The sequence below is a fragment of the Cololabis saira genome, chromosome 8 (genome assembly GCF_033807715.1).
Source record: "Cololabis saira isolate AMF1-May2022 chromosome 8, fColSai1.1, whole genome shotgun sequence".
Classification (NCBI taxonomy): domain Eukaryota; kingdom Metazoa; phylum Chordata; class Actinopteri; order Beloniformes; family Belonidae; genus Cololabis; species Cololabis saira.
Genome location: NC_084594.1, coordinates 29796858 through 29822637, shown reverse-complemented (window position 1 = coordinate 29822637; position 25780 = coordinate 29796858). Strand labels below are relative to the sequence as shown.

Below are 25780 nucleotides of genomic sequence, written 5' to 3'. Positions count from 1 at the left end.
AATTCAATTCAATTCAATTCAATTCAATTCAATTCAATTCAATTCAATTCAATTCAATTCAATTCAATTCAATTCAATTCAATTCAATTCAATTCAATTCAATTCAATTCAATTTTAGTTGTATAGCGTCTAATACAACAAAAGTTGTCTCTAGACGCTTTCCAGAGACCCAGAACATGACCCCTGAGCAATTATTACATAAACAGTGGCAAGGAAAAACTCCCCTTTAGGACGGAAGGGAAAGTAACAACATCATACCACCTTTTAAAAATAACCACATGTTCTGGTGGTTTTCTCTGCTGCAGGTGTGTGATGGTTTTATTTCCTTTATGTCGGTGACAAAACACTAAAACTGTCTTTTGAAAAACCCCAACACAGATGCAAAAGCAGCATTTAAAATATCCTCTTTTTTTAGGTTTAATTGTATCAGACTGAACATTCAGTTAAGTCTTTTCTTTGTTGCACTTCAACTTAAAAGATGTTCTTGTTGTTTCTGAGAGGTCATTGTTGACCTGGGAAACAAAACATGTACTTTTTCATGTTTGTCCTGTTAGAGGTCATTAAAAGATTCACTTAAAGATGAAGCTTAGGTGCCAAAAAACATCCAGACTGACGGACCAAACTCTGTCCGATCTGCAGGGTCCATACGTACCTAACCGCAGTACTTTTAAGAGCAAGCTAAAGACTCAGCTCTTTTTGCATTTTGCATTTAGTGTAACCTCCTCATAACGACTTAGAAGATTTGTCCAACTCTTTGCATTAGACAGTACTGAGAAAGCTGCATGCCAAAATTATATTATGATGGCGAATTTAAGACCAAGTTTTGCTGTATAAAGATCTATTGTGTTGGATGGAAAGGAAACATGATAATAACAATAACAACAATAATAATAATAATCATAACACCAACAACAATAATAACAATAATAATAATAATAATAATAATAATAATAATAATAATAATAATAATAATAATAATAATAATAATAATAATAATAATCTACTTGAAACCTAAATAAATCTACTTGTCGTTGAAGGATTTGGGCACTGAGGGTCGCCCTGGAGCCACTTTGGGGAGTTGTCTGTATTAACATGTAGATATCTGAGAGCTCTTTGCTGCACAAATAGACTTGAAAATATTTCTATTTGCGATTTCATTTATGTCAAAGCTGAGCTTATCAAAAGAGGCAAAAGCATAAAGTTAACTAATTTTGATGAACAGCATTTCCAGAAATTTTCAATGAAAGCAGTGCATTTATACTTCAGTAGCAGGCTAAATACTTAAAACCCTCCACATAATAAAGAGTTTACCGTGGATATGTCTATTTTCCTACGTGATTGGATGATCATTGATTATGGACTGTGAACAGAGTGAGTTTCATTGTGCTGGTTAGGGTGAATTTAAGTGTTGAAGGTTATTGTTATGAAGGTTATTGTTGTGGTGAATCATAAAGGATGCTGTGGATGTTTGGTGAAAACTTTGAAGGGACAATAGAGCTCTACTGCAAAAGCAATCCTTTAACATTAAAGCCACTTCTAAATCCCTTCAACAACTCTCTCGAAGTTAAGACAAAGGAAAAATAAATAAAATGTAAGAAGAATTGATAATATGCATTGTTTTTTATGCAGGGAAAAGTGTCTCCGGAGTTGTTTTAAGTGAGGGTTTGTGAGAAAAGGAGGAGTACTGGACCGGCCGGGGTCGGGTTTCATCCTCAGCTTGAGATCAGTTCTGTTCGGGTCTGCTCTGGTTCTGCTCGGTGAGGTCGCTCGATGCGTCTGCGTGAAATGCAACTGAAACAATTACTGCTGTTGTTGTGAAAAGTGTAACAAGAAAAGCATCGGTGCGATGAGGGACGACCGCAGGCTTCAAGCTTTCCTCTGGATCCACGGTAAGTGGGCTAAGGTTCAGCATTGTTTTCATTTTATTTGAAGTGTTTATAAAACAGTTTTCACTGCAGATAAGCACAGCTGTAGATCGATCCTTGCCTTGAATCATTATTTCAATACCTTTAAAGTCTTTTAATCAATTTTATGATCTGTTGAGGAAGAAATTATGATTTTACCAATTCTAGCCTTAAAAAACATCTGTCCCCTCCAGTATAGACTATTGAAAAAAAAACAACATATTGATGATCCCTGGGTGTATCACATCAGGAAGAACATAAGAAAGGAAACACTAATTCACTTTTAAGGAAGGTTTATATGCCCTGAAGTTTTTTTTCCCCAGTTAGTTAGTTATTCATATTTATTTATTTATTTATTCCCCCATAGCTAAAGACAACTGTCTGTCCTTGATTTCTCTTGCACCTACTAATTATTGATTTTATTGTGTTTTGTTGTGTTATTGTGAACTTAGAGATCAATCCATCCTAAACGAGATGAACATGTTTGACCCATTTATTTCTCTTTCTTTGTTTTTCATTTTAGTCTCTGTGGCCTGCTTCTTTGCTGCAGGTATGTTTCTGTTTCCGTCCATGCTGACGTGTTTTCCTTCTCTGGGCACTGCAAAAACTCAAAATCTTAACAAGAATATTTGTCTTATTTCTAGTTAAAATGTCTCATTTTTAGTCAAAAAAATCTCATTACACTTAAAACAAGACTCATTACTGGAAAAAACAACAATTTTCACGTGTTTCAAGTAGATTTTCACTTAAAATAAGTAGAAAAATCTGCCAGTGGAACAAGATTTTTTTGCTTGTAATGAGAAGATAAATCTTGTCCCACTGGCAGATTTTTCTACTTATTTCAAGTGAAAATTTACTTGAAACGGGTGAAAATTGTCAAATAACAAGTTATTCTTCTGGTAATGACTCTTGTTTTAAGTGTAATGAGATTTTTTGACTAAAATTGAAACATTTTAACTAGAAATAAGACAAATATTCCTGGTAAGATTTTGAGTTTTTGCAGTGGATTACAGAGGACTGAAAACTGTCTCCCTCTCTCTCTCTCTCTCTCTCTCCTTCAGTGTCCTGTCAGTCTGACAGCAGCAGTGTGGTGTTGGCTGCTTACAATGTTAGTGCCCCAGCCGGGTCAAAGATGGTGCTGCAGTGTGTGAGCAGCCGCATGGTGTGGACCAGGGACAAGGTGAGGGACAGACAGAGGGTGCTCCACTGGGACATGTATCGGGACTATCCAGCCTATGCCATGGAGAGAGTGGTGGACATGTTCTCATCAGGAGAGCAGAGGATCTACACATCCTACAACCTGGGCAGAGTTGGTGTCACTCCAACAGCCTTCAAGGATGGAAACTTCTCGCTTGTCATCAAAGGTCACACTCTTTGTCTTTGGCTTTCAGTGTGTAGCTAGAAGTATGTTGCTTCCTGATATTATCATTCTCTGCCATATTCAGCCATGGCTTTAGATTTATGTGAATGTCATACAGAAATTAAGTTGTTCAATGTATTCAGACTATGCATATCCACTATCATGACTCCAGTCTCATACAGTTTCAGATCAGTCAAGAGGTTTCAAAAGTAAAAAGGATTTTACTTAGTTAGGCAGTGTCCATTAAGTGGTATTATTGATCCAGCAAAGCTTGACTTTCTCACTCCACTCCTTAAAACCTGCTGCTTCGAAAAAAGCTTTAAACACATGGCTAAAAGAGAGTTTTGGATGGACGTTTCATCAATAGCTCACAAAATTGGGTAAGATTTCAAAAACAAAAAATGTAAATGCTCCACAATATATCTCGTTTTACTACGACAACAAACTTTTTGTGTTGTGGCACTTTTGTTTTCAGCCTATATGTTTTATTTAACAGAAGTCTGAATTATACAAGGTTACCAAAGGTGAGGCACATCAACCATCCAACCACCTCAATTAAAACACATTTTTTGTCACAGGGTTGGCTTGACAGCAGTAACTTTTTTGACAGATGGAGACTGAAGCCATCAAAGCGTCACATACACTTTCAATCACATCATTATGCCTGGTTTTTACATAGGGAACCCAAACTATAAAACTCTATTTAAAACCACTCCATGCAGGGTGGCGTAGTCTAAAATGTTTCCTTTTTTGTGTTCGTTTTCTGCATGTAAAAACAGATGTGACGATGAGTGACAGGGGTCTGTACTCCTGTAACCTCCACCATCTCTACTGCCACCTGTACGACACAGTCAGAGTGCAACTCAATGTGACTAAATCCCGTATGTATCGCTGCAGCTGTCATCAGATGAGTGGATTGTGCACATCGGGAGGGCCCTTTTTGACACTTGACTGTGTTTGACTTTTTTTCCACAAAGGCCGTAAAGAGCAGCGCTTCTGGGATGGACAGAAGGCCGTGTTCGTGGTGCTGGTGGGGAGCACTGTGGTGCTGCCGTGCATCAAAAGACAGAGCGTCTGGACGGACTGGAGCGTTGAGGAGGAGGACCAGCAGGTGTGTGTGTATGTGTGTGTTAGGGCTGGGCGATATATCGATATATATCGATATATTTTCAAACGCGATATGGTACGAGACAATATCGTTTATATCAATTTTAAATTTTTTTTTTTTTTTTTTTTTAATGATTTTGATACAGCTTATTTTGTGACAAATTGACTTGAATGTTTTATTTGAGATTTGCACAAATGTTTTGTTATTTGCACAACTGTCAACCTCAGTGGAAAAGTCTGCCTGTTACTGTCTATATTGTATTAATTGCACAGTGTATTTTAATTTAATTGTTATGCAGGAAAGGGATATTTGTTTTATTTTATTCAAGAAGCATTTTTATTCTATATATGCAGGCAGTTTATTTTTATTTCATTTGTTTGAAGCTGTGTGACATTTGGCACAAGGCTTTGTATTAAAACTGACTGTTTTTTTAAGGGTTTGCCTCAGAAAAAAATGAAGCTAACAGAGATGCTATGCTATAATGCTTTGGGGGAAACCCCAATTATGGCACAGAAAAAATATTGATATATATAGAGTATCGCCATTCAGCTAGAAAATATCGAGATATGACTTTTGGTCCATATCGCCCAGCCCTAGTGTGTGTGTGTACTTCCTGGGTCAGATCAGTTAGAGCTGAGATTCACTGCAAAGTAATGGCATGTGTCTCCCTTCCAGGTGGTCCACTGGGACCACCAGTACCCAGGAGTCACCCGTGACCGTGCTGATCGACTGGTGGATATGTACGCCTCGGGGGAGCAGCGTAGCTACGGACCTCTGTTCCTCCGGAGGAAGATGAACATCAGCAGCCATGCCTTTTCAGAGGGAGACTTCTCACTAATCATATCTGATATCCAGGTGTGTGTGAGTGTGTTTGTGTGTCAAAAAGAACCAACAGCAAGTGTCACATTACTGCATATTGTTAAGCGGCTCTGTAATGCAGAGGTGTCAAAAGTATTCACATTCATTACTCAGGTAGAAGTATAGATACTAGAGTTTGAAAATACTCCTGTAGAAGTTGAAGTATCATCTCAAGTTTTTTACTCAAGTCAAAATATAAAAGTACTGGTTTCAAAACTACTTAAAGTATAAAAGTAAAAGTAATGTAAGGGGGAAAAAGCCATTAAGGACAAAAGCCATTGAAAATGAATGCATCTTAGTATAATGCAAATATATTAAAGGACCATATATGTGTAATATTGAGCATTAACATGTGTTTCAGAGAGCAGAAGATATGATGACTAGTTGCCTATAAGTATTGTAATGGTGCAAAAAGTCAAACTTCAGAGGCATGTTATCATTTATCCTAACCTTTATTGGAATGTACATCCAAGTTTAGTTGCAGGAATCTGTAAGAACAAAAGTGGACAAGAACATCTGTGTCACAACCACAACCAAATTCACTCTATCCGGATGGCGCAATTTAACTAGTTTTTTTTTTTTTTAAAGGCCGAAATGAAATAGAGTAACGAGGCTGTTTTTTAAATTTTTTAATTTTTTAAAGTAAAAAGTACAGATAATTGCGTGAAAATGTAAGGAGTAAAAGTAAAAAGGCGTCTGAAAAATAATTGCTCCAGTGAAGTATAGATAACCAAAATTTCTACTTAAGTAAGGTAACGAAGTATTTGTACTTTGTTACTTGACACCTCTGCTGTAATGGTTGTGGCTATGCTTCTGATAAGAATCACCAGCATTCTGAAATGTATGTGACCATGAACTTAGTTAAACATGCTTTACAAAAGCGCTTCTGTGTGTAGGCACGTAAAACAGTTCATGTTTGTCACTGGGAAACTGAGCATAGCGCCCACAGTAGATTGAGCAACCTTTTGAATTAAAAACAAAAGGATTAATAGTGTTGCAGTTGGTTACAACAGGAAGCAAATGACTTTTCTGGAAGCAGTGCAGGGAATCTAAAGAGTCCAAGTTGTTGTTTTAGTTTTTGATAGTGCTTGCTCTTAATTTAGGTCAAGTTTAAACTCAGGAAAATTAGTTCCTATGTGCATGGCTTGCTGCCAGTTTTTGAATGAGCTCAAGGGAAAGCAAGTTTATTTATGAACCACAGTTCATATTCACAAACCGCTCAAAGTGCTTCACAACATATACAAACATAGATTAAACCACTACAGCTAGATAAGACTGTGGACTGAATAATGTAAGTTTGTTCTTCAGCCGTCTTTCCCTTTTAACTCAGGTTCCCAGAACATATTTCTCTGTGATTAAGCTTTATGACCCATTACATGTACAAAACAACATTTTTTATATAAAGAAAAAAAAAACACATGAACAACATGAAAGAAAGTGCAATTAAAAATTAAGCAGAAGGAAAATCCCCTTGGTCCCAGACCTCTCAGAAGTACATTTCTCTGAAATTGCAAGTTAAATCCCAAGACAACAACAACAAAAAAAGCACAATCAATATTGATTGTGCTTTGATTCAGCAGCAAGGCCAAGAAACAAAATCTATTTGTGTGACACAGCAGCATTTTTTTTCTTCATACGTATAAGCTTATTGAAAGCCTTGTCTAATTGCATATTTTGAGGAATGCTATATATATCATCACTAAATCCATTCGTGCATTATCTATAACTCCAGTCCATCACAAAGCTACAGACAATGAACCATGCAAACTCTTTCTCTCTTTTAGTTATTTTATTTATTTAAAGCATGCTCTGCTGTTCTCATAAAAGAAATGGTTATTTTGCATATAACTGAAACGGGGTCAGTTTCAGCCAGGTTACTGCAAACCTGGAACAGAGAAGGTTCAGCGCTGCCCAAAGGTTTAGCAATCCTGACGCTTGAACTCCCTGAGCTGAGAACAGTTGTTTCCCAGTTTTAAAGATGATTTATTTTGAAAATCTGTGTAGAATAGCATGTATATGGGTCTTTGACATGAGGAGCAGTTAATAACCTCAGGAAAGACACAACCCTGTCCCCTTGTGCAGGAGCCATGGGTCCAACAGTTCATCACGTTGCTAAATATGACTGAATTGCCTTGTGATTTCCAGGTCATGATGTGTCTAGCTCTATTTCAGTAACTAAATCCTGATGACTTCAGGTCCCGTCTATGCCTTAAAGAGTTTAACATACATGTATGTTTGGGCAGCCCACAGACCGGGGGATGTATTCCTGTCACCTCCACCATCATTACTGTGGCCTGCATGAGAGAAGGGAGTTTCAGGTCTCAGTCGACCCACCGCTGATTGAGACCACCAAGCCCGTCAAAGCACTTCCCACCCAAGAGAAAGGTCACACAAATCTCTCTTCCTTCTCTAGTGATTATAACTTAGCATTCATTCCCCAGCAGAGCATGTTTTATCACCTAGCGGATGCAAACTATCATGTGTACAATGAGGATATAAAAGATGAAAAAAAAAATCCACACATCTGCTATTTCCTTCACTTTTGTTTCGTCCTTGTTCATGTCTGCTGTATGTCCTGCAGGACTTGTCAAGCAGCAGAACAGGAGCAAGGGGAAAATCCTCACTTTCTCATGAGCTTTCCTGTTTTGTTTCATAAGACATGTGTTTTTCTTGCACAGTCAGCTAATCTGACGCAAGGCTCCTAAAACCACATATATATACACGTTCACCCTCACTGTCATGCTTTCCGTTTTGTAGCATCAGCTAACTAAAACAATCTTTTTGCTCTTTAACTTATGCTTGAGTTAGTGGATATTGTTGTCGGTGCTTTCCGTCACAGCCTGAAAAGCTCTTTGAATGTTAGAAAAAGGGGGGAAAAAAGAATTAGAAGAGGACTGGATGGTGGGTGGGTCGGTGGTTGGGGGACTGATTGGCATGCTCTCTTGCCAGCTACCTACTCCAAATTCTTTGATAATGAGTTTCTAGTGCATGTGTCTGTTTTTCCAGATGTCAAACGAAGCAAAGCTGATAATGGCGGTTGTGTCAATGCAGAAAAATCATTAATAGAAGTTTAGCACGTTCCCCTTTGAGTGTGTGTGTGTGTGTGTGTGTGTGTGTGTGTGTGTGTGTGTGTGTGTGTGTGTGTGTGTGTGTGTGTGTGTGTGTGTGTGTGTGTGTGTGTGTGTGTGTGTGTGTGTGTGTGTGTGTGTGTGTGTGTGTGTGTGTGTGTGTGTGTGTCTGAAGACCATGCCAAAAAGACCGACCTCATTTCAGTGGAATCTCTTGGACTCAGTCTTTTGACTGAACTTCAGCTCTGCCCACACAAATAATCCCTCACTCTCTGAGCTGTAATAATACAGTCGGACTGCACCAGGAGAGTTAGAGCGGTTATATTATGCATGTATCTCCCGCTCAGAGGTACAGTTGCTCGTCTTTTGCAGTGCTCCACTGCAGTATTATGCCTTCCTATCTCCCTGGTTTGGTATTTTTTGACTGTCTGCTGCCCTGTTTGGCTTTGACTTAATATTCTGCAAAGTTTCCCACTTCCTTCATCCAGCCTGTGTGCTCTTTCTGCTCCTTTGATGATTTCACATTCTCAGGTTCATTTCCATGACAACCCTGTAGCTCATACTTTCCATCACCCTTTCCTCTCTTATCTGTATAATGAGAAATAAGTACTTTCTTTGGACGCGCGCTTCATCGGGTTTAAGGGTCGCTACACAAACTAAAACTCGGTGACCAATAGATAGACAAGAACATTGAGGTAGTAAGACAGAACGCAGTAAAAGAAGGGTTTTATTTTTCTTCGCGCAACTGGCACAGGCAGGTGGTTTGAACACAGATACACGGGTTCCCAAGTCAGGTAGAAACAGCTTTAAAGAAGAAGATTTGTGATATATTTATGTTTGCTGTGGACAAACAGTGTGTTATGTGTTGAAAGTTTGCCTCTGAGCTATCAGGGCGAGGTCTTCTCTCTTTTGTGAGGCCAGCCTGTGGAGAAACTTCTCACCGTCCTCTTCCTCTCCCTTGGCCTTCCTCCACCATTCCTCTGCCCTTCCTTCACTCCCCTAACCCGCCTTATTTTTCTGTGTTTTACTGCCAGGAAAAGTAAATCACAGCATGACACCAGTCTGGATCCCATTTTTGGCTCAAATATGTTGAGTCTGAGGTCCGCAGCTGTTTCTTGACTTGCACTTTTTTTTTTCTTTTTTTTTTTTTGAATGCAGCTAAATGAAACCATGCCTTCCTTTGTCCTGTGTGCTTCCCCAATGCTCAAAACAACTGCGCACATCACTCACAGTAATGTCGGAAACTAATTTGTGCTCACATTGCTTTTGTGTTGTGCATTTTCAACAGCTATTAAGTGTCACTGGGTGGAAAAAAATATTGAACGAACACACCAGAAAAAAGAATCTGGCCTTTGACTTCAAAGTTTCAAAGTTATAAACAGTTTTTTTTTAATGCGATGAGCAATGTTTGATCCATGTAAGATCCTGTGTTGTCAGCTACTTTTATAAACCACAAGACGACAAGACGGCAGTTCGTGAGACGAAGGATGAGTAAAGTTGTTGACTTTTGCTGACTTTTGCACCAATCAGAGGCCACTAAAGCTGAGTCACCGCGAGTCGTCGCTGTCATGTTGCCAGACCAAACGCTTCACTTTCTTCTGCTACTGGGCTACGTCCTCATCTCCTTCCTGCTCCTGGCATTCCTCATCTTCATCGCAATCACCCTCGTCACTCGGCGACGAAGAGCCAAAGGTCTGAACTGCAGTTTCATAGGTCTAAATCTCTGATTCTACCTCAGTTTATTTATCCTATCTATTTATTTTCAGAGTTTCATCCTCAGGCTTCCATGAGGTGACTGCTCACAGCCCCCACACACACAAACATACATGAAATGACTGTCTTACTTACTGTCTTGTGTGACGTTGATGTGTTAATTTGACAGGTCCAACAGAAGTCGCAGCAGCTCAGATGAGTTTGAGATGGACGTCACTGAGGTGAACGTCACTGAGGTGAACGCGTGCAGCTGGGAGGAGAGAGAATTTGGTATGTTGGAACTACATGGGCTGTGATTGCTACGGTCGCCATAAATGGCCAAAAAAAACGTGGAGATCTGAATATATGGCACACTTCTGGAGACTTTTTAATTTGGACTTTCCCTGTGTTTAGACTACAAGAACAACCTGCTAAAAGAAAAGGCCCACATGAGTACTCAGCCAAAAGTCATCGATCTTGACAAAGGTATGTGCTAAATGCGAAAGCGGTCAAATATCACACATTTTCTCATTTTCTCTTTTCTTTTTCCCCACTTAACCTCAGCTTTGGTTTGTCTTTGCTTCTTGCAGAGATGCAGAAGTTTTCCAAGTGAGGAAATGAGACAGAAGTGAAATCTGAGTCACTGGCTGGTCCAGGGATTGTGCTCCAAACGAAATGCCAAATGCCTTCTGTCCACTGGAGAGACACTGCAGTAGGAGAACCAGTGCTGCCATGAAGAAAAAAAAAAAAAAAAAAAAGCTTTGTTATGAAATACTGCAGAACGGGCTGTGCTGCCATACTGTCAGTGTTAGACTTTGTTTTCATTAATAGTACTTGATGAAATCAAAGGTCCCACTTGGGGACTACTGAACACGGTGTGAGCCGAGCCTTGACAGCTTTTAGAAGAAGAAACGCATACTAGGAGTTCACTCAACTTTGGTTCAGTAAAAATCAATTATCTGCTATTACAGCTTGAATTGTAGCCTGTTTTTTCTGCGCAACATCATCACAGTGTGTTCACAACTAGGGGACAGAAAACAGAAGCTCATCCCAGCTTGTGAGGCAAAGTCAAGCTCTCCCGTGGCAACAAGGTTAACAGCCACGGAAAAGATGGATGGAAATTGATCAATATTTTAGCGGATTCACGCTACTTTTCCAAAAGCAGAATAAAAATGGCCAATTCAGGCCAGTGGAAGCACAGACTGGGTTCCAGCGGGTCCCAAGGGCAGCAATGTCTCCATGGTGCCGTCTACATGCTTGAAAATACAAAACTCTGAACTCAGGTTTAAGGGCTTTTCAGATATCTTCTTCATGGAACTATATAAGATTTGTTTGAAGGCAAATTTTCTTTTGTAGAAATACTTACATATTCAGTGACAAATATAAATGTAAATCATGCCATGCAATTTTCTAATTTGGAAACGAGCTGCTGATAACACACAATCAACATCCAAAACTGAAATATTGTCCACTTACATTTTATACATGTTAACTTTGAAATTCTGAACTAGGAAATAACACCTGTGGTGGAGTTACTTTTGTATTGAGTCAACAAGAATCTACAAACAATGAAAATGTAGTTTATTTCCGTCCCATGACTGTTAACGTTGTTTCAGCCACCTGGAAGCTCACACGTCCAGGAATGCTATCTATACTTTTGTTGTTGGGTTTTGTTTTTTTCACTTTCTTCCCACTCCAGTAGTCCATCCTGGCTGGACTGAAGCTCCTCTGAATTGTTATGCTTGCCGTGTAATCCTTCCTGTAGGTTTCGACTAACCATATGCTGCCTGGACACCAGAACTAACTTCTTTTTTTCTTTTAATTTTGACTCTATTTATGTGCACAAGTCTTATAATTCAAGGTTGGTTGGTTTTTGTTGAAACAACCTTTTAAGTCTTTTAATGTCTTGTCAAATTTCTGAAGTTGTGAGAGGAATTAATGAATGTTAATACAGTACCGGTAAGTCTCGAGTACTGAAGCAAAGTTCTGCAGCGTTGTGCTTTATGTGTCATTTGGGTTTCCTGTTAAATCTTCCTACCCTGGTTCTGTTGTCATTCTTACGTTATTAGCTGTATTTCAATTGTACAGGGTGTATTTTTTCATGTTTTTGCCTCAGTCCATATTTTACCCTGGTCATGAGTGCCCCCTAGTGTGGGAGCAAATGCTTAGTTTTTATTTCATTCTTCATTCTCAAGACAACAAAACTTTCAACTAATTGATAAATATAGGAGAGTCCTTAAAAAAGTTACATCTGTTGCAGTGTTTGCTTCTTTCATTAATATTGCCATAGTATTGTTGTTATTATTATTATTAATAATAATAATAATATTCTGGATTTAATATTACATATTTTGGTGCAGCACTGTATAGCCAATACAGCTGACTTGTAAAAGTATTAAGAATTAATGTTGTCTTCATCACTATTTTGTTGTGTTGCCTATAAAATTTAAATGGAAAGACAAATTTTTGTCCAAATTTGTGACTACATGCTGTGTTGTGCTTGACAAATGACTTCATACACATTAGGTAATAGATCATTTATTCATTCCTTTGTGTCACAAACAAACAGTCCCTGAATTCAAGACAAATGGCTTTTTATACAATTTGTGAAGTTTGTCTTGTTTGTCTAAAAAATACACAATACGATCTAAAAATGGTAGAAAAGCTGGTCTGTCAGCTGTATTATACAAGTGGAGGTAAGCATCTTGCATGGCCGTTCACACACTCACGCTCACATGCAGTCTGACTCCAACACAAAGAAGTAGAGTAACCATTTCCAAAGACCGACAACTGATCCGTCAGTTTATCCCTCCCCTTGTCTCTTACTCATACAAGCACACGGGCAGCCAGACAGCTACAGGGTCTAAGAGGACATTCATTCACCAAGTGAATGTAAGATCAGTGGGGCCACTGATCAGCGTGTGTGCGTGTTTTTGTGTTAATTTCAAACTACAGGTCGGCAACAGGTATTGTAGGGCAATATCCAACGAGGGTACTGGGTGCTGAAAGGATTTACTGAGGGGTTATGCACAATGGGTTGAACTTGTGATTGTATTTCAGATAATGCACCTGTTTGTGGTTGTTTGAGATATAAATAACTAAAAAGATGCTATGGAGAAGATGAAACTAGCTACAGATCAATGTAGCATGTTGCACTCCAGTAGCAAGTTTTAAATCTGAACATTATAAACAATAGAGCAGCAACCGTTTCTTTGTCAAAGTGTCCATCAGAAAGAGAATTAAGTCTACCTTGTGTCAGTCCATTGCCATTGGTACATTGCCACTGTATGACGTCGAAAGAGATGATGTGGTGGACATACTGTACAACCTGTACACCACGTCCCTGGAGAACAGTTCGATGTGTGTTCTGGCACTCCAGTACTGTTTTCATCTTCTCACTCAGTCACATTTGTACTACAAAAGTAGTACACGTGTTGTTAGCACAGTACTCATGTTTGGGGCCAGCCACTCGGGAACCATTTTCATGTACTGAGCTCCTGGTGGCTCATTGTGCAAAATGATCTGGAGAGTCTTAAATAGCCTCTCAAGGGGATTTGTTGAGATAAAAAGAAGAGTGGTACAATTATCAGTCGCAGGACGACACACGAGGCAGACGAAGAGAATATGCAAGTAACATGTCTGTGTCTCCGCGCCGCTGGTCCTCAAGGCCTGGTCCAGCCTTTGTAGCCTTTACAAAACATGTTAAACCTTAGTGTGGACCACAGGAATCAAAGCTCCTCATCGGCCAGAAGAGACGCGTGGTGGATGTTGCTGAGGTTTCTGACAAGGCTGGTATACTGGGAGGTTTGTATTGGCTGTTGTAGGTTCTTGGTCTCTTAGGTGCCAACCACAGGTCTGGAGGAGTCCTGCTGAGGGCTCTCCACAGGCAATGAGCTATCAGGAGCAGGGGGGTGAGGGGATGGGGCCATGCCTGCACCTGAGCTGCAGCCCACACAACCCTGGAGGAAAAAGAAATATATTGAACATATTTTCAAGCGAGCACAAGGAGGAATACAAGTATTTTCTTTTAAATCTCTGTGGTACCTGTGTGTCTATTTCTTGTGGGATGGTGTGCTGCTGGATCCAAGGATGGACCTCAGCCAGCTCCTTCCTCTGCTCCTGGTTGAACCAGGGTTGATGGGGCTGAAGCACTCTGAGCTTCTCTCTGTCTTCTGCCAGCACCTCATTGGTGTCCCTGTGAGTGAAGTAGGACACGATACAGGATGAGGAGTTAAAAGATATGGGAACGATGAATACACACGAAAGAAAGAAAAAAAAAAAAAAAAAGAGCCGTCATTAATTCTAAATGACCCAAAGATAAAAATCACACTTAAGTATGGTTATCTCAAAGAAACGTGAACGTGATTTTCTCTGATTAAATGCAACTGAAATGCAAGTGCAAGTACCTGCTGTGCATCTGGTACGTCATCATGACACGTTCAGGTGTGTGTTGAATCATGCTCCAGAGCGAGTTCTCCACCTGAGTGTCGAAGTTGTCTTGGTGTTCTGGTGGCGAATCCTGGCTCTTACGAGCTTTGTGTGACGTGTCCGACGAATCATTGCTGGCGAAGTACTTGCTGCTGTTGCTGCTGCCTGTTCCCCAGGGAGACGTCTGCATTACTCACTACATCTCATCCTTATATGAAGTGACTGTGTTTCTCTCCTACACTGCACTATCTTTGGCTGCATTATTGGATTTAACAGTTTTATTTATATGTAAAATAAAAAACAATTCATTTTAGAAGGAAACATATAATCCATGTTGCTATAGAAACTGAATGTAATACAAGCTGATGTCATGCATGTACTCTATTAAGCATTGTCATGTCTCAAATATAAAAATTGAAAAAAAGTAGTAATTATTCAGCACAGCAAGTTCTCTATAAATGTGTTTTCCTTACCAGTGTGTGAGGTTGAGGTTCCATTGGAGCCAGATCCAGATCCAGATCCCAGTGAACCTCCAGACTCTCCTGATCCAGAACCCGAGGCATTGGAGCCCGTCCCTGACCTGGCATCCTCCTGCAGCAGCAGATCGAGAAGCTCACTGGAGGTCGACTGGGAATCGTGGTTGCCGGACTCAGAAGGGGCATCGCCCTGACCAAAAGAAAAAAAAAAAAGACAAATTAATTAAACATGGCAGCAATGCACGAGAGAAAAGTGTTAAATAACAGGCAACATCAGACTGACCTCATTGAGATGTTTTTCATGAAGACTTTCAGACTGGTTGTGTCCAGTGCTGCTCTGCCCCTGACTTGGCTTGGGAAGCTCCTCCTGCAGCAGGTTGAGCTGCAGAGGAGAACTTGAACGGGAGCTGGAGAACAAAGCCTGAGGCCCAGCCGCTTCTTCCTCTTCCCCAACAGAAGAGGTAGCTCTCGGTGAGCAGTGAAGAAGGCCGGGGGATGTTTGGAGGCCAGGCTGGCTGTGAAACTGAGGCTGTGGGAAGGCTGTGCTCCCAGGTGCATAGCCCGTTACAGGGACAGGTGTTTGGGGTATTAGCGAGGGAATGGTAGGTGGGTAAATAGAAGGGAAACCTGGAGTGAATGTTGGATAATTGGGTATGATGACTGCCATGACGGGAGGCATGTAAGGGTTAAAACTCTGGGTTGGCTGCATGTTGTTAAAGTTCTGGATACTCTCCATATTCTGAATGGACTCCATCTGGATTGGTTGCATGCCTGGTTGGCTCTGAGCAGATTGCATGATGTTAAAGTTGTAACCGAGTTGGTCGGGTGGCACCATCACAGGAGCTGCTCCCGGCAGCTGTTGTAGTCTGGGCGGTTGCTCTGGGCCAGTCTTTCCTGTGACGGGGAAGAAGGGCACCTGGAGTAGCGACGTTTGGCTGTAAGGTGTCCCCATCTGGGGCTGTGAGGACTCTGAAGAAGGCCAAGAGGAGTCAGGAGCGCGGCATGGAGGACCACCAGGGGAGGCATAGGTGTCTGAAGAAGCCTGGGGTTTGGGTCGCTTGTGCTTGCATTTTCCTCTTTGAGATCGATTCCAACCACTCATCGGACGCAAGTGGTCTCCTAAGATGGGACACATGCAGACGGCAGGATATTTCTTAATTAGAAGGTGCTCAAGAATACTTTCAACTTTGAACTAAAAATGTTTTCTGCAAAAAATATGCACGTGCCTGGGTGGTGTGAGTGTGCCACTGAGCTGTTGTCCTGCTGCAGATGTGACCGGTACGGGCTTTGAAGGATGCGATGGCGGAATCGATCTACATACTCTTGTTCTTCCTTCTGGGTATGAGCCGACAACACCTCCTTGGTTAGACCTCGAAACCTTTTCTCCTCTGCGGCAAGGCTCAGCGCTGGGCGGACTGGGGTCATAGCAGAATCAGCAGGCTCACTGCCCGTCGGTGCATCCTCCAGGGCTGTGGCCTCTGTGAGAAAATAAGCAAAACTTATTATTTATTTGATCTCAGTCTATTGAATAAGTACAAAAAAATATATACCACGCTGACAAATCGACAAAGTACCAAACATACCTTTACCATTATATTATATGATTCTATTTTATTTCCAAGTTTACTTACATTATATATGAATTGTCTGGAAATAAAAATGTGAGATCAAAACGGTTTCAAAAGCACTCCTGAACAACTCCCATGATTTAGTTTCGTTAATGCGTGTACATGAATGTACCTGACTCAGGCTGTGGCACATGGACGATGGTGCTGCTGTACGAACACTGGCTAGTGACCGAGACAACACTCATAGCCTTACTGGACATGGTGATGTCAGTCAGAGGAGCCCCGACAACTGCTGCAGCTGTAGGGCCCACTGACACCTCACTGTCCAACAAAACCACTGGAAAGTGAGGTGAGACAGAGTTAAGAGAGGCTGGAGTTGTTCTGAATGGATGACTAACATAATGCGCCGTGTGTGTGCGTTTGTACCATCTGAACTGGACTGAGCTTTGTGAGTGTCACCAGGGGGTTTGTCATCTTCTGAGGTAGAGGATGAGGAAGAGGCCAAGGAACGAGATTCGCTCTTCCGCTTCAGTACAGGACCTGTGCAGCCCTCCAAGAACCTGGAACACACAATGGCCCCAAACACAGTCAACAAACATTAACTTAGTTTATGATGGAGTTCTTCAGTATGGAACAATAAATAAATAAATAATAGTTTTGAGCTGTGATGATTCTCCCATGACACACCTAATGATATTGTCCACACAGTTGATTTGCTGATAGGAGGGAATGTGTGTTTGCTTCCTGCTTTTTTCATTTTCTCGGGCCTCAGGGTTGGAAGCTGAGGGAGGTAGACATGCTGCAGAAGCAAGAAATCACTAAAATGATCTGCTCCATTAAACACATGATTTCATGTTGCATTTTAACATGTATAAAACTGCTTCTTCACCTGTATTATGTTTACCAAGAGAAGAATTTTTCTGGTGGGAATCTAGATGCGCCTGATGGCCCCAAGTCTTCACTCTGTTTACATCTGCACAGATCTGCTTCAAGGTCATCTGCAATTGCACACAAAAAGAGAGCCGTGATTAACTTTAGCTGTTGTTAGAGAATTGACACCTGATCAATGATATTTACTAGCGGTGTCTCACCGGCTCCCGGTGCGAGTCCTCCCACAGGTTACCGTTGCTGTCACTTGAAGAAGCATGGCTGATGTATTGTTCATGAGAGCCGTTACTTCCCAAACTACCGTAACCACTGGAACCATTGTTGTGGACTGGCTGCGGAGAGGAGACGGAAAGAAGTGAAGCTACCGGAAAAAGCATCTTCAAGTGGATATTTGATGATCTGTGTAATTATTTCATTTAACCAATGAAGCAAATACCTGCAAGAAAAGCTTATAGATCTTCGCTTGAAGATCTTTTATTTCTTCATAGGTGACTGAAACATCCTCACTTGTCTGAACAGCAAACACATCCTCATTCAGAGGACTCCTAAAGAAATCATCATCACGTTATTTTAATACGCAACTTTTTCTTAGAAATAAACGCTTTCACCACTTTCATTAACAAGTTGCTGCTAGGATGAACTCCAAAACACAATTGTTGATTTGACAACTTACGTCCTGACTTTGTGTCGTCCAATGATGAAGGCCACCTTGCGGCTCCAAGGGTTGACAAAACTGGACCAGCTTGTGTCCAGCGTGATGTAGTCTCCATTCTGACAACGCAGACGCACGGGAGAGTGCTCAAACGGAGGCTGGCCTGCATACTTTAGCACTGTGAGACAAAACAGATTGAAGTTTAAAAAAAGAAACACAAAAATTCATCTCCACCTTTTTGTAAAAATATGCTTGTTGCCTAAAATCTAATAATTCAATAAAGAAAATACATTTTCAGTAAGAGCTGGGGCACCTGATATGTAAATGTAAACTGAATACAATGATATTCAAATATTTTAAACCTCATTTGAAATAAAATTGTACAAATACGTTGATGGGATCAAATTTAAAATGAGCAATAAATCTTGAATTTCAACATTGACACATATAGCATGCCCCATATACAATCAATTATAAGATTTAAATCACTGTTTTTTGTTCACTATAAAATGTTTTAATTTGCAATATTTACAGTGATCTAGCATGTTTAGAAATGAGGGTTGAACAATTTATTTAATCTCATCCATCAGACTCTCTTATCTCATCCTTCTTAAATACTCACCTTTCCTGTGCATAGATAGCATGAGGGGACGGTCCTCGGGGTGAATGCAAGTCAGCAGTGATGTGCCGATCAGATCCTGAGGAAGGTATCCCAGCAAAGGCACAGCCCTGTAGAAAGTAATCATGACAACTACCGTCAGCCCACTGACACATTCCATCTGTATGAATGCTCATGTGAATACAATTGTGTGTGTGTGTGTATTTGTGTTCTGACCTCTCATCTACTTCCAAGAATACACAGCCAGGGGAGTGAGTTGTGGTGAAGATCCGCTTGTCTGTGGGGATCCGAGGTGCTGCATAAAGCAAGCATATAAAACTCAGGGCTGTATGCCTCTGTGTACTGACAAGAGCATCATATACGTAGGCAGAGTAAATGCATTTGGTAAAAATATGAGATGTATACATGATGATTAGGCCTGTGTTGAAAAAAATCAATTTCCCAATTCTAAATCGATTCTCATATTAATTCCTAAAAATCGATTCATATGTCTAAAGATCGATTTTTTTTTCTTTTTCTTTTATTTATTTATGTATTTTTTTTTTCATCATTACATTACAACTTTTGGTTATTTTTTTGTTTATCCCCAAGAAAGTAATGTTTTGTTGGACACGAGAATAACTGGTGCCATGTTTTTGCCTTTAAATATGTTTAAAGGTATGAAAACATTAAATTGTTAGGTTATAATTGCATAAATTGTCTATATTTCATTACTTTATATATTGTCTTGGGGTTACATTTGCAAAAAATGCTAAAAACCAAAATAGACCGAAAATGGAACAAATAAAAAAGGAATGTGGGAAAAAATAAAACCGATTTCATCCGTCTCTGTTTCCTCCCTGGATCTGTTTGGTAATTCTGATCCACACGATGTTTCTGAAAGCAGTTCTATCAGCATTCTGGGAGCTGATTGGTCCTTACAGCATCATTAGCTGCCAATACTTGCTGTTTAATCTCACTATAATACTAGTAGTAATATTTTGCATAACTACAGTCATATAATTCATGCAACAGCTCAAAAAACTGTTTTAATAACACTAACCCAAATCAATATCGGAATCAAATCGGATCGAATCAAATCTTGATAATCGATTCTGAATCTTAAGAATCGAATCGATTCTTGACATTTGAATCGATCCCCAGCCCTAATGATGATGTGTGATACAGATAACATGATGACGATGTGCATACATTCAGAGGTGTCCTACCACAAACAAAGGAGTGCTATGAACTGGAAAACATGGGCTGTGGTGTTAATCATCATACCCTCATAACCAGAGATGATGCGTTCAGCCAGCGTCAGGCAGCATGGTTCTTCCTCCTCCTCCCCCTCCTCCTCCTCTTCCTCATCCCCACTGCTCCCTGATCCCTGAACCTTTAGCAGGTATGGTGTGATCCGGAATGGATTGTAACGCATCTCGCCCTCCCGATCTTTCCCACCCCTAAAACATTTTCATATACATTGCACAAACTGGTGACAATCAGCAATTACAAAAACATATTCAAACACTAAAATACACTACACACATCATATCAATATAATTAATCAAAGTTTTCTTATATACAGTAACAGTAAATTATTTCTTATATTACATGCATGTAGGTCAATTTGATTTATCTCCATACATTGCCAGTCTGGTTTAAGCTTCCATTGGACAATAATAGTGACAGGTCTGATTTTTCTCTGGATGTACAGAATACTGACCTTATTCTGCAGAAGAAGGACTTGACCTGGGCACAGTCAAACAGAACTCCAGCTGCAGAAACAAAAAGCAGAAAGAGGCAAGTTATTTGCTTGTGTTTTGGGTCTGTTCATAATTTGTCTTACAAAGTAACTGGAGAGGTTTACAAATAATCCTTAATTACCACACAAAATATGTTTTAAAAGCTATAAAAAGAATCAAAACTTCAGTTAAAAGTCTAAAAATTAAAAGAAAGAAAGACAACAGGATATGAGGAGGGATTCTTTTTTAAATTGAAGATTAAAATAATTAACACAAATGGTTTTGCCACCATGTGAAGCAATCAAAGAAAATGGGATTTGTGATTATTTTGAATAGGATGCATGATGCTTTTTTCCAGTTGTATTACATAGTATGTCCACAATTATTAAGTGATTCACATTTTCTAAGTACTAATTTCATTGTTCAACAAATACAACACTCACTCATTCCATAATCTGAGTGAACAAAAATTCTGAATGTTTAACTAATGAAAAACAAACAAAGAAAACCACAACAGCATCCAAAACGCCATTGAAAATGTGTGTTGTCTTTTCTCAAAGTAAACACAATGTTTAAGAATGACCAAAATTCTCTCAAATTTGGATTTAAGTCATGTGACAAAGACCACAACATCCTTATACATCTTTGAAGCTTTGACTGGCTTCTTACACAACTATCTGCCTGACACTGGCAGAGTATTTGATAACAGAATTTTACTCCAGAGTCACTCATCCTCAATGACAACAGCCCAGACTAACACATTTCTTCTTCCCTGACTGGGCTTTACTTAAATCATATATCCATACAAGCTCATATGCCAATCAAGATTCACACTCATTTCATCTGTCCACAAAAGCCTTTTTTTTTAATCTGCCACTGTGTATTTCTTGAGCAGTTGTGTAACTCTTTTTGTTCTCAAGTACTTGAGGCTTTTTCAGCCTCCATATATGTTTGAATTATGAAATACAGTGGCAATGAAAGAAAATGGGCTCCTGGTAACTTTACAGTTTGTTTTGTTTTGCAAGTTTTCTGATATTGTTGTAATGATCACAAAAAAACAATTCAGCTGTTATTCAACACGTGTGAGAGAGAGAAAAGGTAGAGAGAGAAAGAAAGAGAAAGAGAGAACGAGAGAGAAAGAGAGAATACCCGAGTGCGAGTTGCTCCATGGAGGCAAATGTGGCTGGGCCGTGTGCGAGTAGAAGACATTAACATCTTGATGGAAGAGCAGCTCAACAAACTTTGCAGACTCTAGAAACTTCCTCTTGCAGCACAGGATGCTGGGAGCCTGCTCCGATGCGTACAGCACTCGACCGCTCGACAGGGAGAACACCACCACGAAGGAGTCCTAGACACAGATACAGAGAGACGGACCCACGCACATGTAGAGACATGCACACAAGCAATCCAAGTCACAGACACACACAAAAGCAGTAAACACACATACACGCCCACCCGCTCATCTGTGAGGCAGAAATAAGCATTCAAGTGTCTCTGACAAGTGTCAACAACTGTAATGCAGCACTGAACCAGTGTCAAACAGCTGCTGAGTGAGCAAAGACGCTTCTACACATTTTTCAAATGGTAGTTCTGTTACAATGAGAAAGACAGCAACAGCATTCCCTGTGATATCTGCAAAATAATAATTTGATGCTATGGTGGAAGACACCTTCAACATGTTGGGACACCTTTGGCTGCAACATTTAAAAACGTGCAGCACATGTGCTGTCGTTACCAGCTGAGCCGTCCACCTTAGTTTTGGACCATGCTTTGAGTACTTTGACTTAAAAAGGCTCAATGAAAACAAATCCTATACGAATATTTTTCAGTTTTCCTCCATGTTGCATGACCAACAGACTGTTGCTTCAGCTCTGAGGCTGCAGACAGCTCAACATGCTCGCTAAAGTCGAGGAAATGGTTATGAATCAGATTGATAAGTAGAACCGAGAGGACCATTGGTATCAAAAAGATCTATCAATTCCTGTCCATCTGCTCAAGTGTGTGTGTGTGTGTGTGTGTGTGTGTGTGTGTGTGTGTGTGTGTGTGTGTGTGTGTGTGTGTGTGTGTGTGTGTGTGTGTGTGTGTGTGTGTGTGTGTGTGTGTGCATACCGTATTTTTAAGGGTGTGCTCTGAAATGACTCTCTCCAGCTCTTCAAGTGCACAAACTGTGGCATCTTTCCTCTCATCTTGTCCATTTCGCATTAGCAGTTTGTAGTATTCACTGTTGGCTACATGTGCCAACACACACACACACACACACAAAAAAAACAAACATGTACATCAAGTAAAAATATTTTTTTTTTTTCTTCTTTTTAGATTCTTTAATAACAGCTGTCGGTCAGATTACCTTGCACTTGCTTGACACAGTTAAGTGCATAATGTAAGGTCTCTACAGTGCTGGCTTTGCTGCGGCTACGTTTTTCTGACGGAAGCCTCTTTTTCATCTCAGCCACCGTGTTCATCACTTCTCGATGGGCCTGCCCTCGCCCACCGTCTGCATTCTCACTGCTAAAAACAAAAAAAACTGGGGTCAGTTTATTTCTAAAATATAGAAAATGACCTGTTTTTATTATCAAGAGATAGATAGTCAGCTGGCCTCATCTTTTATCTTCTTTTTCTACTAAGCAACATTAGTGAACCAACTGAGGTAATTGAGAATGTTTATTTTATTTTTTTATTTTAAACCAAATTCATCCCTGGAATGATGGTTAACTACTATTCTTGCTTTAAATAATGCGTTGGACAGTTCTTAATTCCTTTATCAATCTCGTTTGTTATTTTGTTGCTTGATGCAGATAAATAATTTGACCTTTTTCATGACCATGGATGCTTCATCAGAAATAGTGTTTTTAAGAGATGATAAGCTGCTCACTGCATCCGTTAATGTTAAATAACATTTTGATAGATATATCTTTAAATGTCTTATACGTATTTAAAGTTTATTGCAATTTAATAAGTGATCTCTTCAACTTTGACGTACTTGGTGTAGGTGCATATGAAACTTGCTCTTTTGGATTTATTTATAGAAATCATGTTCTGAGCTTTCAGGTATCGCTATGCGTTTTACTATAATCTCTGGTCATGTTGAAACTGATACAAAGCAGAAGATAAAAATACAAAAATGATAAAATTGCAGTAAATTGTTTTTATGTTTCTCTTCAACCTTGAAGATGACATAAAAAGCGATGTCTGATGGAAATGTATGGCAAAAATTCAGGGCACATGCAAGATGCAAGGATACTAGTACCTCTTGGTAGAAGCTAAGGTGGATCCTGTGGCACTTCCAGGGCTATGATTGGCTGAGGAAGAAAGATCATGTGAGGCACTCGTCATCTCCTCATCTTCCTGCCCCACTTCTCCTCCTGAACCTCTGTTTTTTTCTCCCCTGAGGTGATTGGACTGTGCTCGTCCATTCCTGTGCCTCGACGACGCTCCCTCCTCCTCTTCACCCTCGGCTGTGGCTGACAGAAATGCAGGCTCCTCCCCATCTAGACCACCGTTGCCTCCTGGCATCACCACACTTTGGTCACACATTAATAGTATTTTGTCCAGTTGCAAGTAAAGATCTTCATATGTTCAACGGACGGAGTGGATTCCATATGAATATACTACGGGAATATTCATTCAGTTAGTGGTGAATCTTCAATGCAAGGATCTGCCTTGGGTGCTGTAAGATAGAAGTAAATACAAGGATTTAAAACAACTTTTCTAAAACTAAAATTTGCAGAACTTCACACATTATTTATTCATGTTTATAATGTTGTATAAATATGTAAGTATCTCAACTAAGACTATTAAAAAAAAAGTCTAAACTTTTCAAAGAATTAGCTTTTGATAGGGATGAAATAAACCAAACCCAGATAGAATATCAGCCCAAAATGCAGACAGTGTGAAAACTAGTTCAATTCATGATTGATTAGATTGTAAAACCACATTTAGCTGCAATAACTTGCATGAATTGTATTCTGTATGACGTTCCTGATCTTTGACATCGTTTCGAAGGTTTTTTTTTTTCATTTCTATGAGGTTTTTAGGCATTCGTTGATGCACAGCTCTCGCAGGTCACACCGCAGTAATTCAAACAGTTCAAGTCTGGGCTTGACTCACTCATTGCAAGACAATATTTGTTTTTTCAGTCAGTGTGTAATTGATGTACAGGGAGGATCCATGTCACATTTATTTCAGCAACGTTTTATCTGCCACACGTGAGTCTAAATCAAACATGGAAATCAAATGTGGTATCTACAGAATTTTTTGGTCAAATAAACAAAGAAAAACAACAAAAAGGCCAAATCACCAATCCTTCCCTGCCGTGCCCGAGCGGTTTGTGCTGGCATGCTGTGCCTTTAGGCATTATGTCCAAACTTTGGTAGTTTGCTCTCACCTGTCCAAAGGACATTGTTTCAGAAGTCTTGTGCTTTTTTTTTCCCCAGATGCAACTTAGAAACTATAAACTGTGCCATGTTGATAACAATGCTTTTTCTTCTGGAAACCCTTCCTAAACAAGTAATACATTTGCAGCCTTTTTCTTATGTTGATATAAACATTTGTAATTTCTATGAAAACATACATCTTATGATTTGATGACCCAAACTACACAACATTTTGTAGCAATCAGTATGACATTCTTTGGAACCACACTAGATTTTGTGATGTTTTGTTCATTAAAACATTACTTAGAATTTGAAAAACTTCCAACTCCCACTGAACTCATACATATTGTCAAATCAGCTGTATTCTGATTGTTTTTCAAAATAGAATAGGGGTCAAACTCATCCCCTATAGTGACATAAATTGTCAAATTATTTCAAAGTTATGGGCCAATAACAATTAAAAGGCTGGCCTCTTAAGGCCTCTTTTGCCAATATGTTTTGATGTACAAGTTCAAATTTCAAGAAACTAAGCTCAATTGGTCATTCTTGTCAAGTCTCAAAAATTAAAAAAAGGTCAAAAAGGATTTTTTTTTTGGCTCCTCCAAAGTAAAAAGAATCCTGACATTCCTGGGTATAAGTTGAAAGGGTGTGGTGGAAAAAGAAAATTTCACATAGTTCACAAATAAAAAAGGTGGAGAAGTATAAAAAAATGCATACTTCTCAACCTCTGCCATATTTTTCTCTTGTGTCTTTCATGCCGTTTATATTTCATGTCATTGAGCGAGAACATGGATGCAAGTTATTTGCTGCTTGGCTCAGGTTTTATTTTCATACTCAGTTTAATGACTATAGATCAGCATTAAAGTATGCAGGGAATCTATCCAGTTATGTTTGGGTGCATTTCAAGCTACAAGGAGCAGGAATTCACTAACTTAATATGCATAAAATACCAAATTACCCTTCAGGCAGCAGAACCCAGTCTTCAAAGATGTTGTATAAATCAAATAACCATCTAATGTAAACGTGCATTATACCACTTTAAATTTAGAAGAAAAACAACCT

At 39.7% G+C, this 25780-nt stretch overlaps 2 protein-coding genes across 4 annotated transcripts; one reads left to right on the top strand and one right to left on the bottom strand.

The window, feature by feature from the left end:
* The first annotated feature begins 1743 nt into the window (after positions 1 to 1743).
* Positions 1744 to 12446, top strand: LOC133448797 (matrix remodeling-associated protein 8-like). Its single transcript, XM_061727677.1, has 12 exons — positions 1744 to 1889; positions 2428 to 2454; positions 2966 to 3268; positions 4044 to 4145; positions 4242 to 4375; positions 5048 to 5227; positions 7474 to 7615; positions 9829 to 9990; positions 10065 to 10089; positions 10181 to 10281; positions 10405 to 10476; positions 10581 to 12446. The coding sequence occupies exons 1-12, from the start codon at positions 1847 to 1849 to the stop codon at positions 10601 to 10603; spliced, it is 1314 nt and encodes a 437-aa protein (XP_061583661.1). The 5' UTR covers positions 1744 to 1846; the 3' UTR covers positions 10604 to 12446.
* Positions 12447 to 12512: 66 nt separating this feature from the next.
* per3 (period circadian clock 3) lies at positions 12513 to 24008 on the bottom strand. 3 transcript variants are annotated; one of them, XM_061727674.1, is made up of 21 exons: positions 23593 to 24008; positions 22693 to 22853; positions 22455 to 22573; positions 21495 to 21693; positions 20327 to 20378; positions 19888 to 20063; positions 18838 to 18916; positions 18625 to 18731; positions 18024 to 18180; positions 17787 to 17895; positions 17554 to 17682; positions 17352 to 17460; positions 17150 to 17261; positions 16889 to 17022; positions 16635 to 16799; positions 16121 to 16372; positions 15178 to 16013; positions 14892 to 15084; positions 14397 to 14583; positions 14035 to 14185; positions 12513 to 13949 (listed from the first exon to the last, which is right to left on the bottom strand). In XM_061727674.1, exons 1-21 carry the CDS (start codon positions 23877 to 23879, stop codon positions 13827 to 13829), a joined length of 3837 nt encoding a protein of 1278 aa, XP_061583658.1. In that variant the 5' UTR covers positions 23880 to 24008; the 3' UTR covers positions 12513 to 13826. The 3 variants fall into 3 exon arrangements, with proteins under 3 accessions (XP_061583658.1, XP_061583659.1, XP_061583660.1); XM_061727675.1 differs by lacking the exon at positions 16635 to 16799; XM_061727676.1 differs by lacking the exons at positions 12513 to 13949; positions 14035 to 14185 and having other exon boundaries at positions 14403 to 14602.
* Between the last annotated feature and the right edge of the window lie 1772 nt (positions 24009 to 25780).

Coding starts and splice junctions, on each gene's coding strand:
- LOC133448797 (XM_061727677.1), top strand. CDS start 1,847: ATGAGGGACGACCGCAGGCTTCAAGCTTTCCTCTGGATCCACG. Junction 7,616..9,828: donor ACTTCCCACCCAAGAGAAAG/GTCACACAAATC, acceptor TGCACCAATCAG/AGGCCACTAAAGCTGAGTCA. Junction 10,282..10,404: donor CTGGGAGGAGAGAGAATTTG/GTATGTTGGAAC, acceptor CCCTGTGTTTAG/ACTACAAGAACAACCTGCTA.
- per3 (XM_061727674.1), bottom strand. CDS start 23,879: ATGTGTGACCAAAGTGTGGTGATGCCAGGAGGCAACGGTGGTCTAGAT. Junction 17,023..17,149: donor TGTGTGGACAATATCATTAG/GTGTGTCATGGG, acceptor TGTGTGTTCCAG/GTTCTTGGAGGGCTGCACAG. Junction 16,373..16,634: donor TGTGCCACAGCCTGAGTCAG/GTACATTCATGT, acceptor ATTTTCTCACAG/AGGCCACAGCCCTGGAGGAT.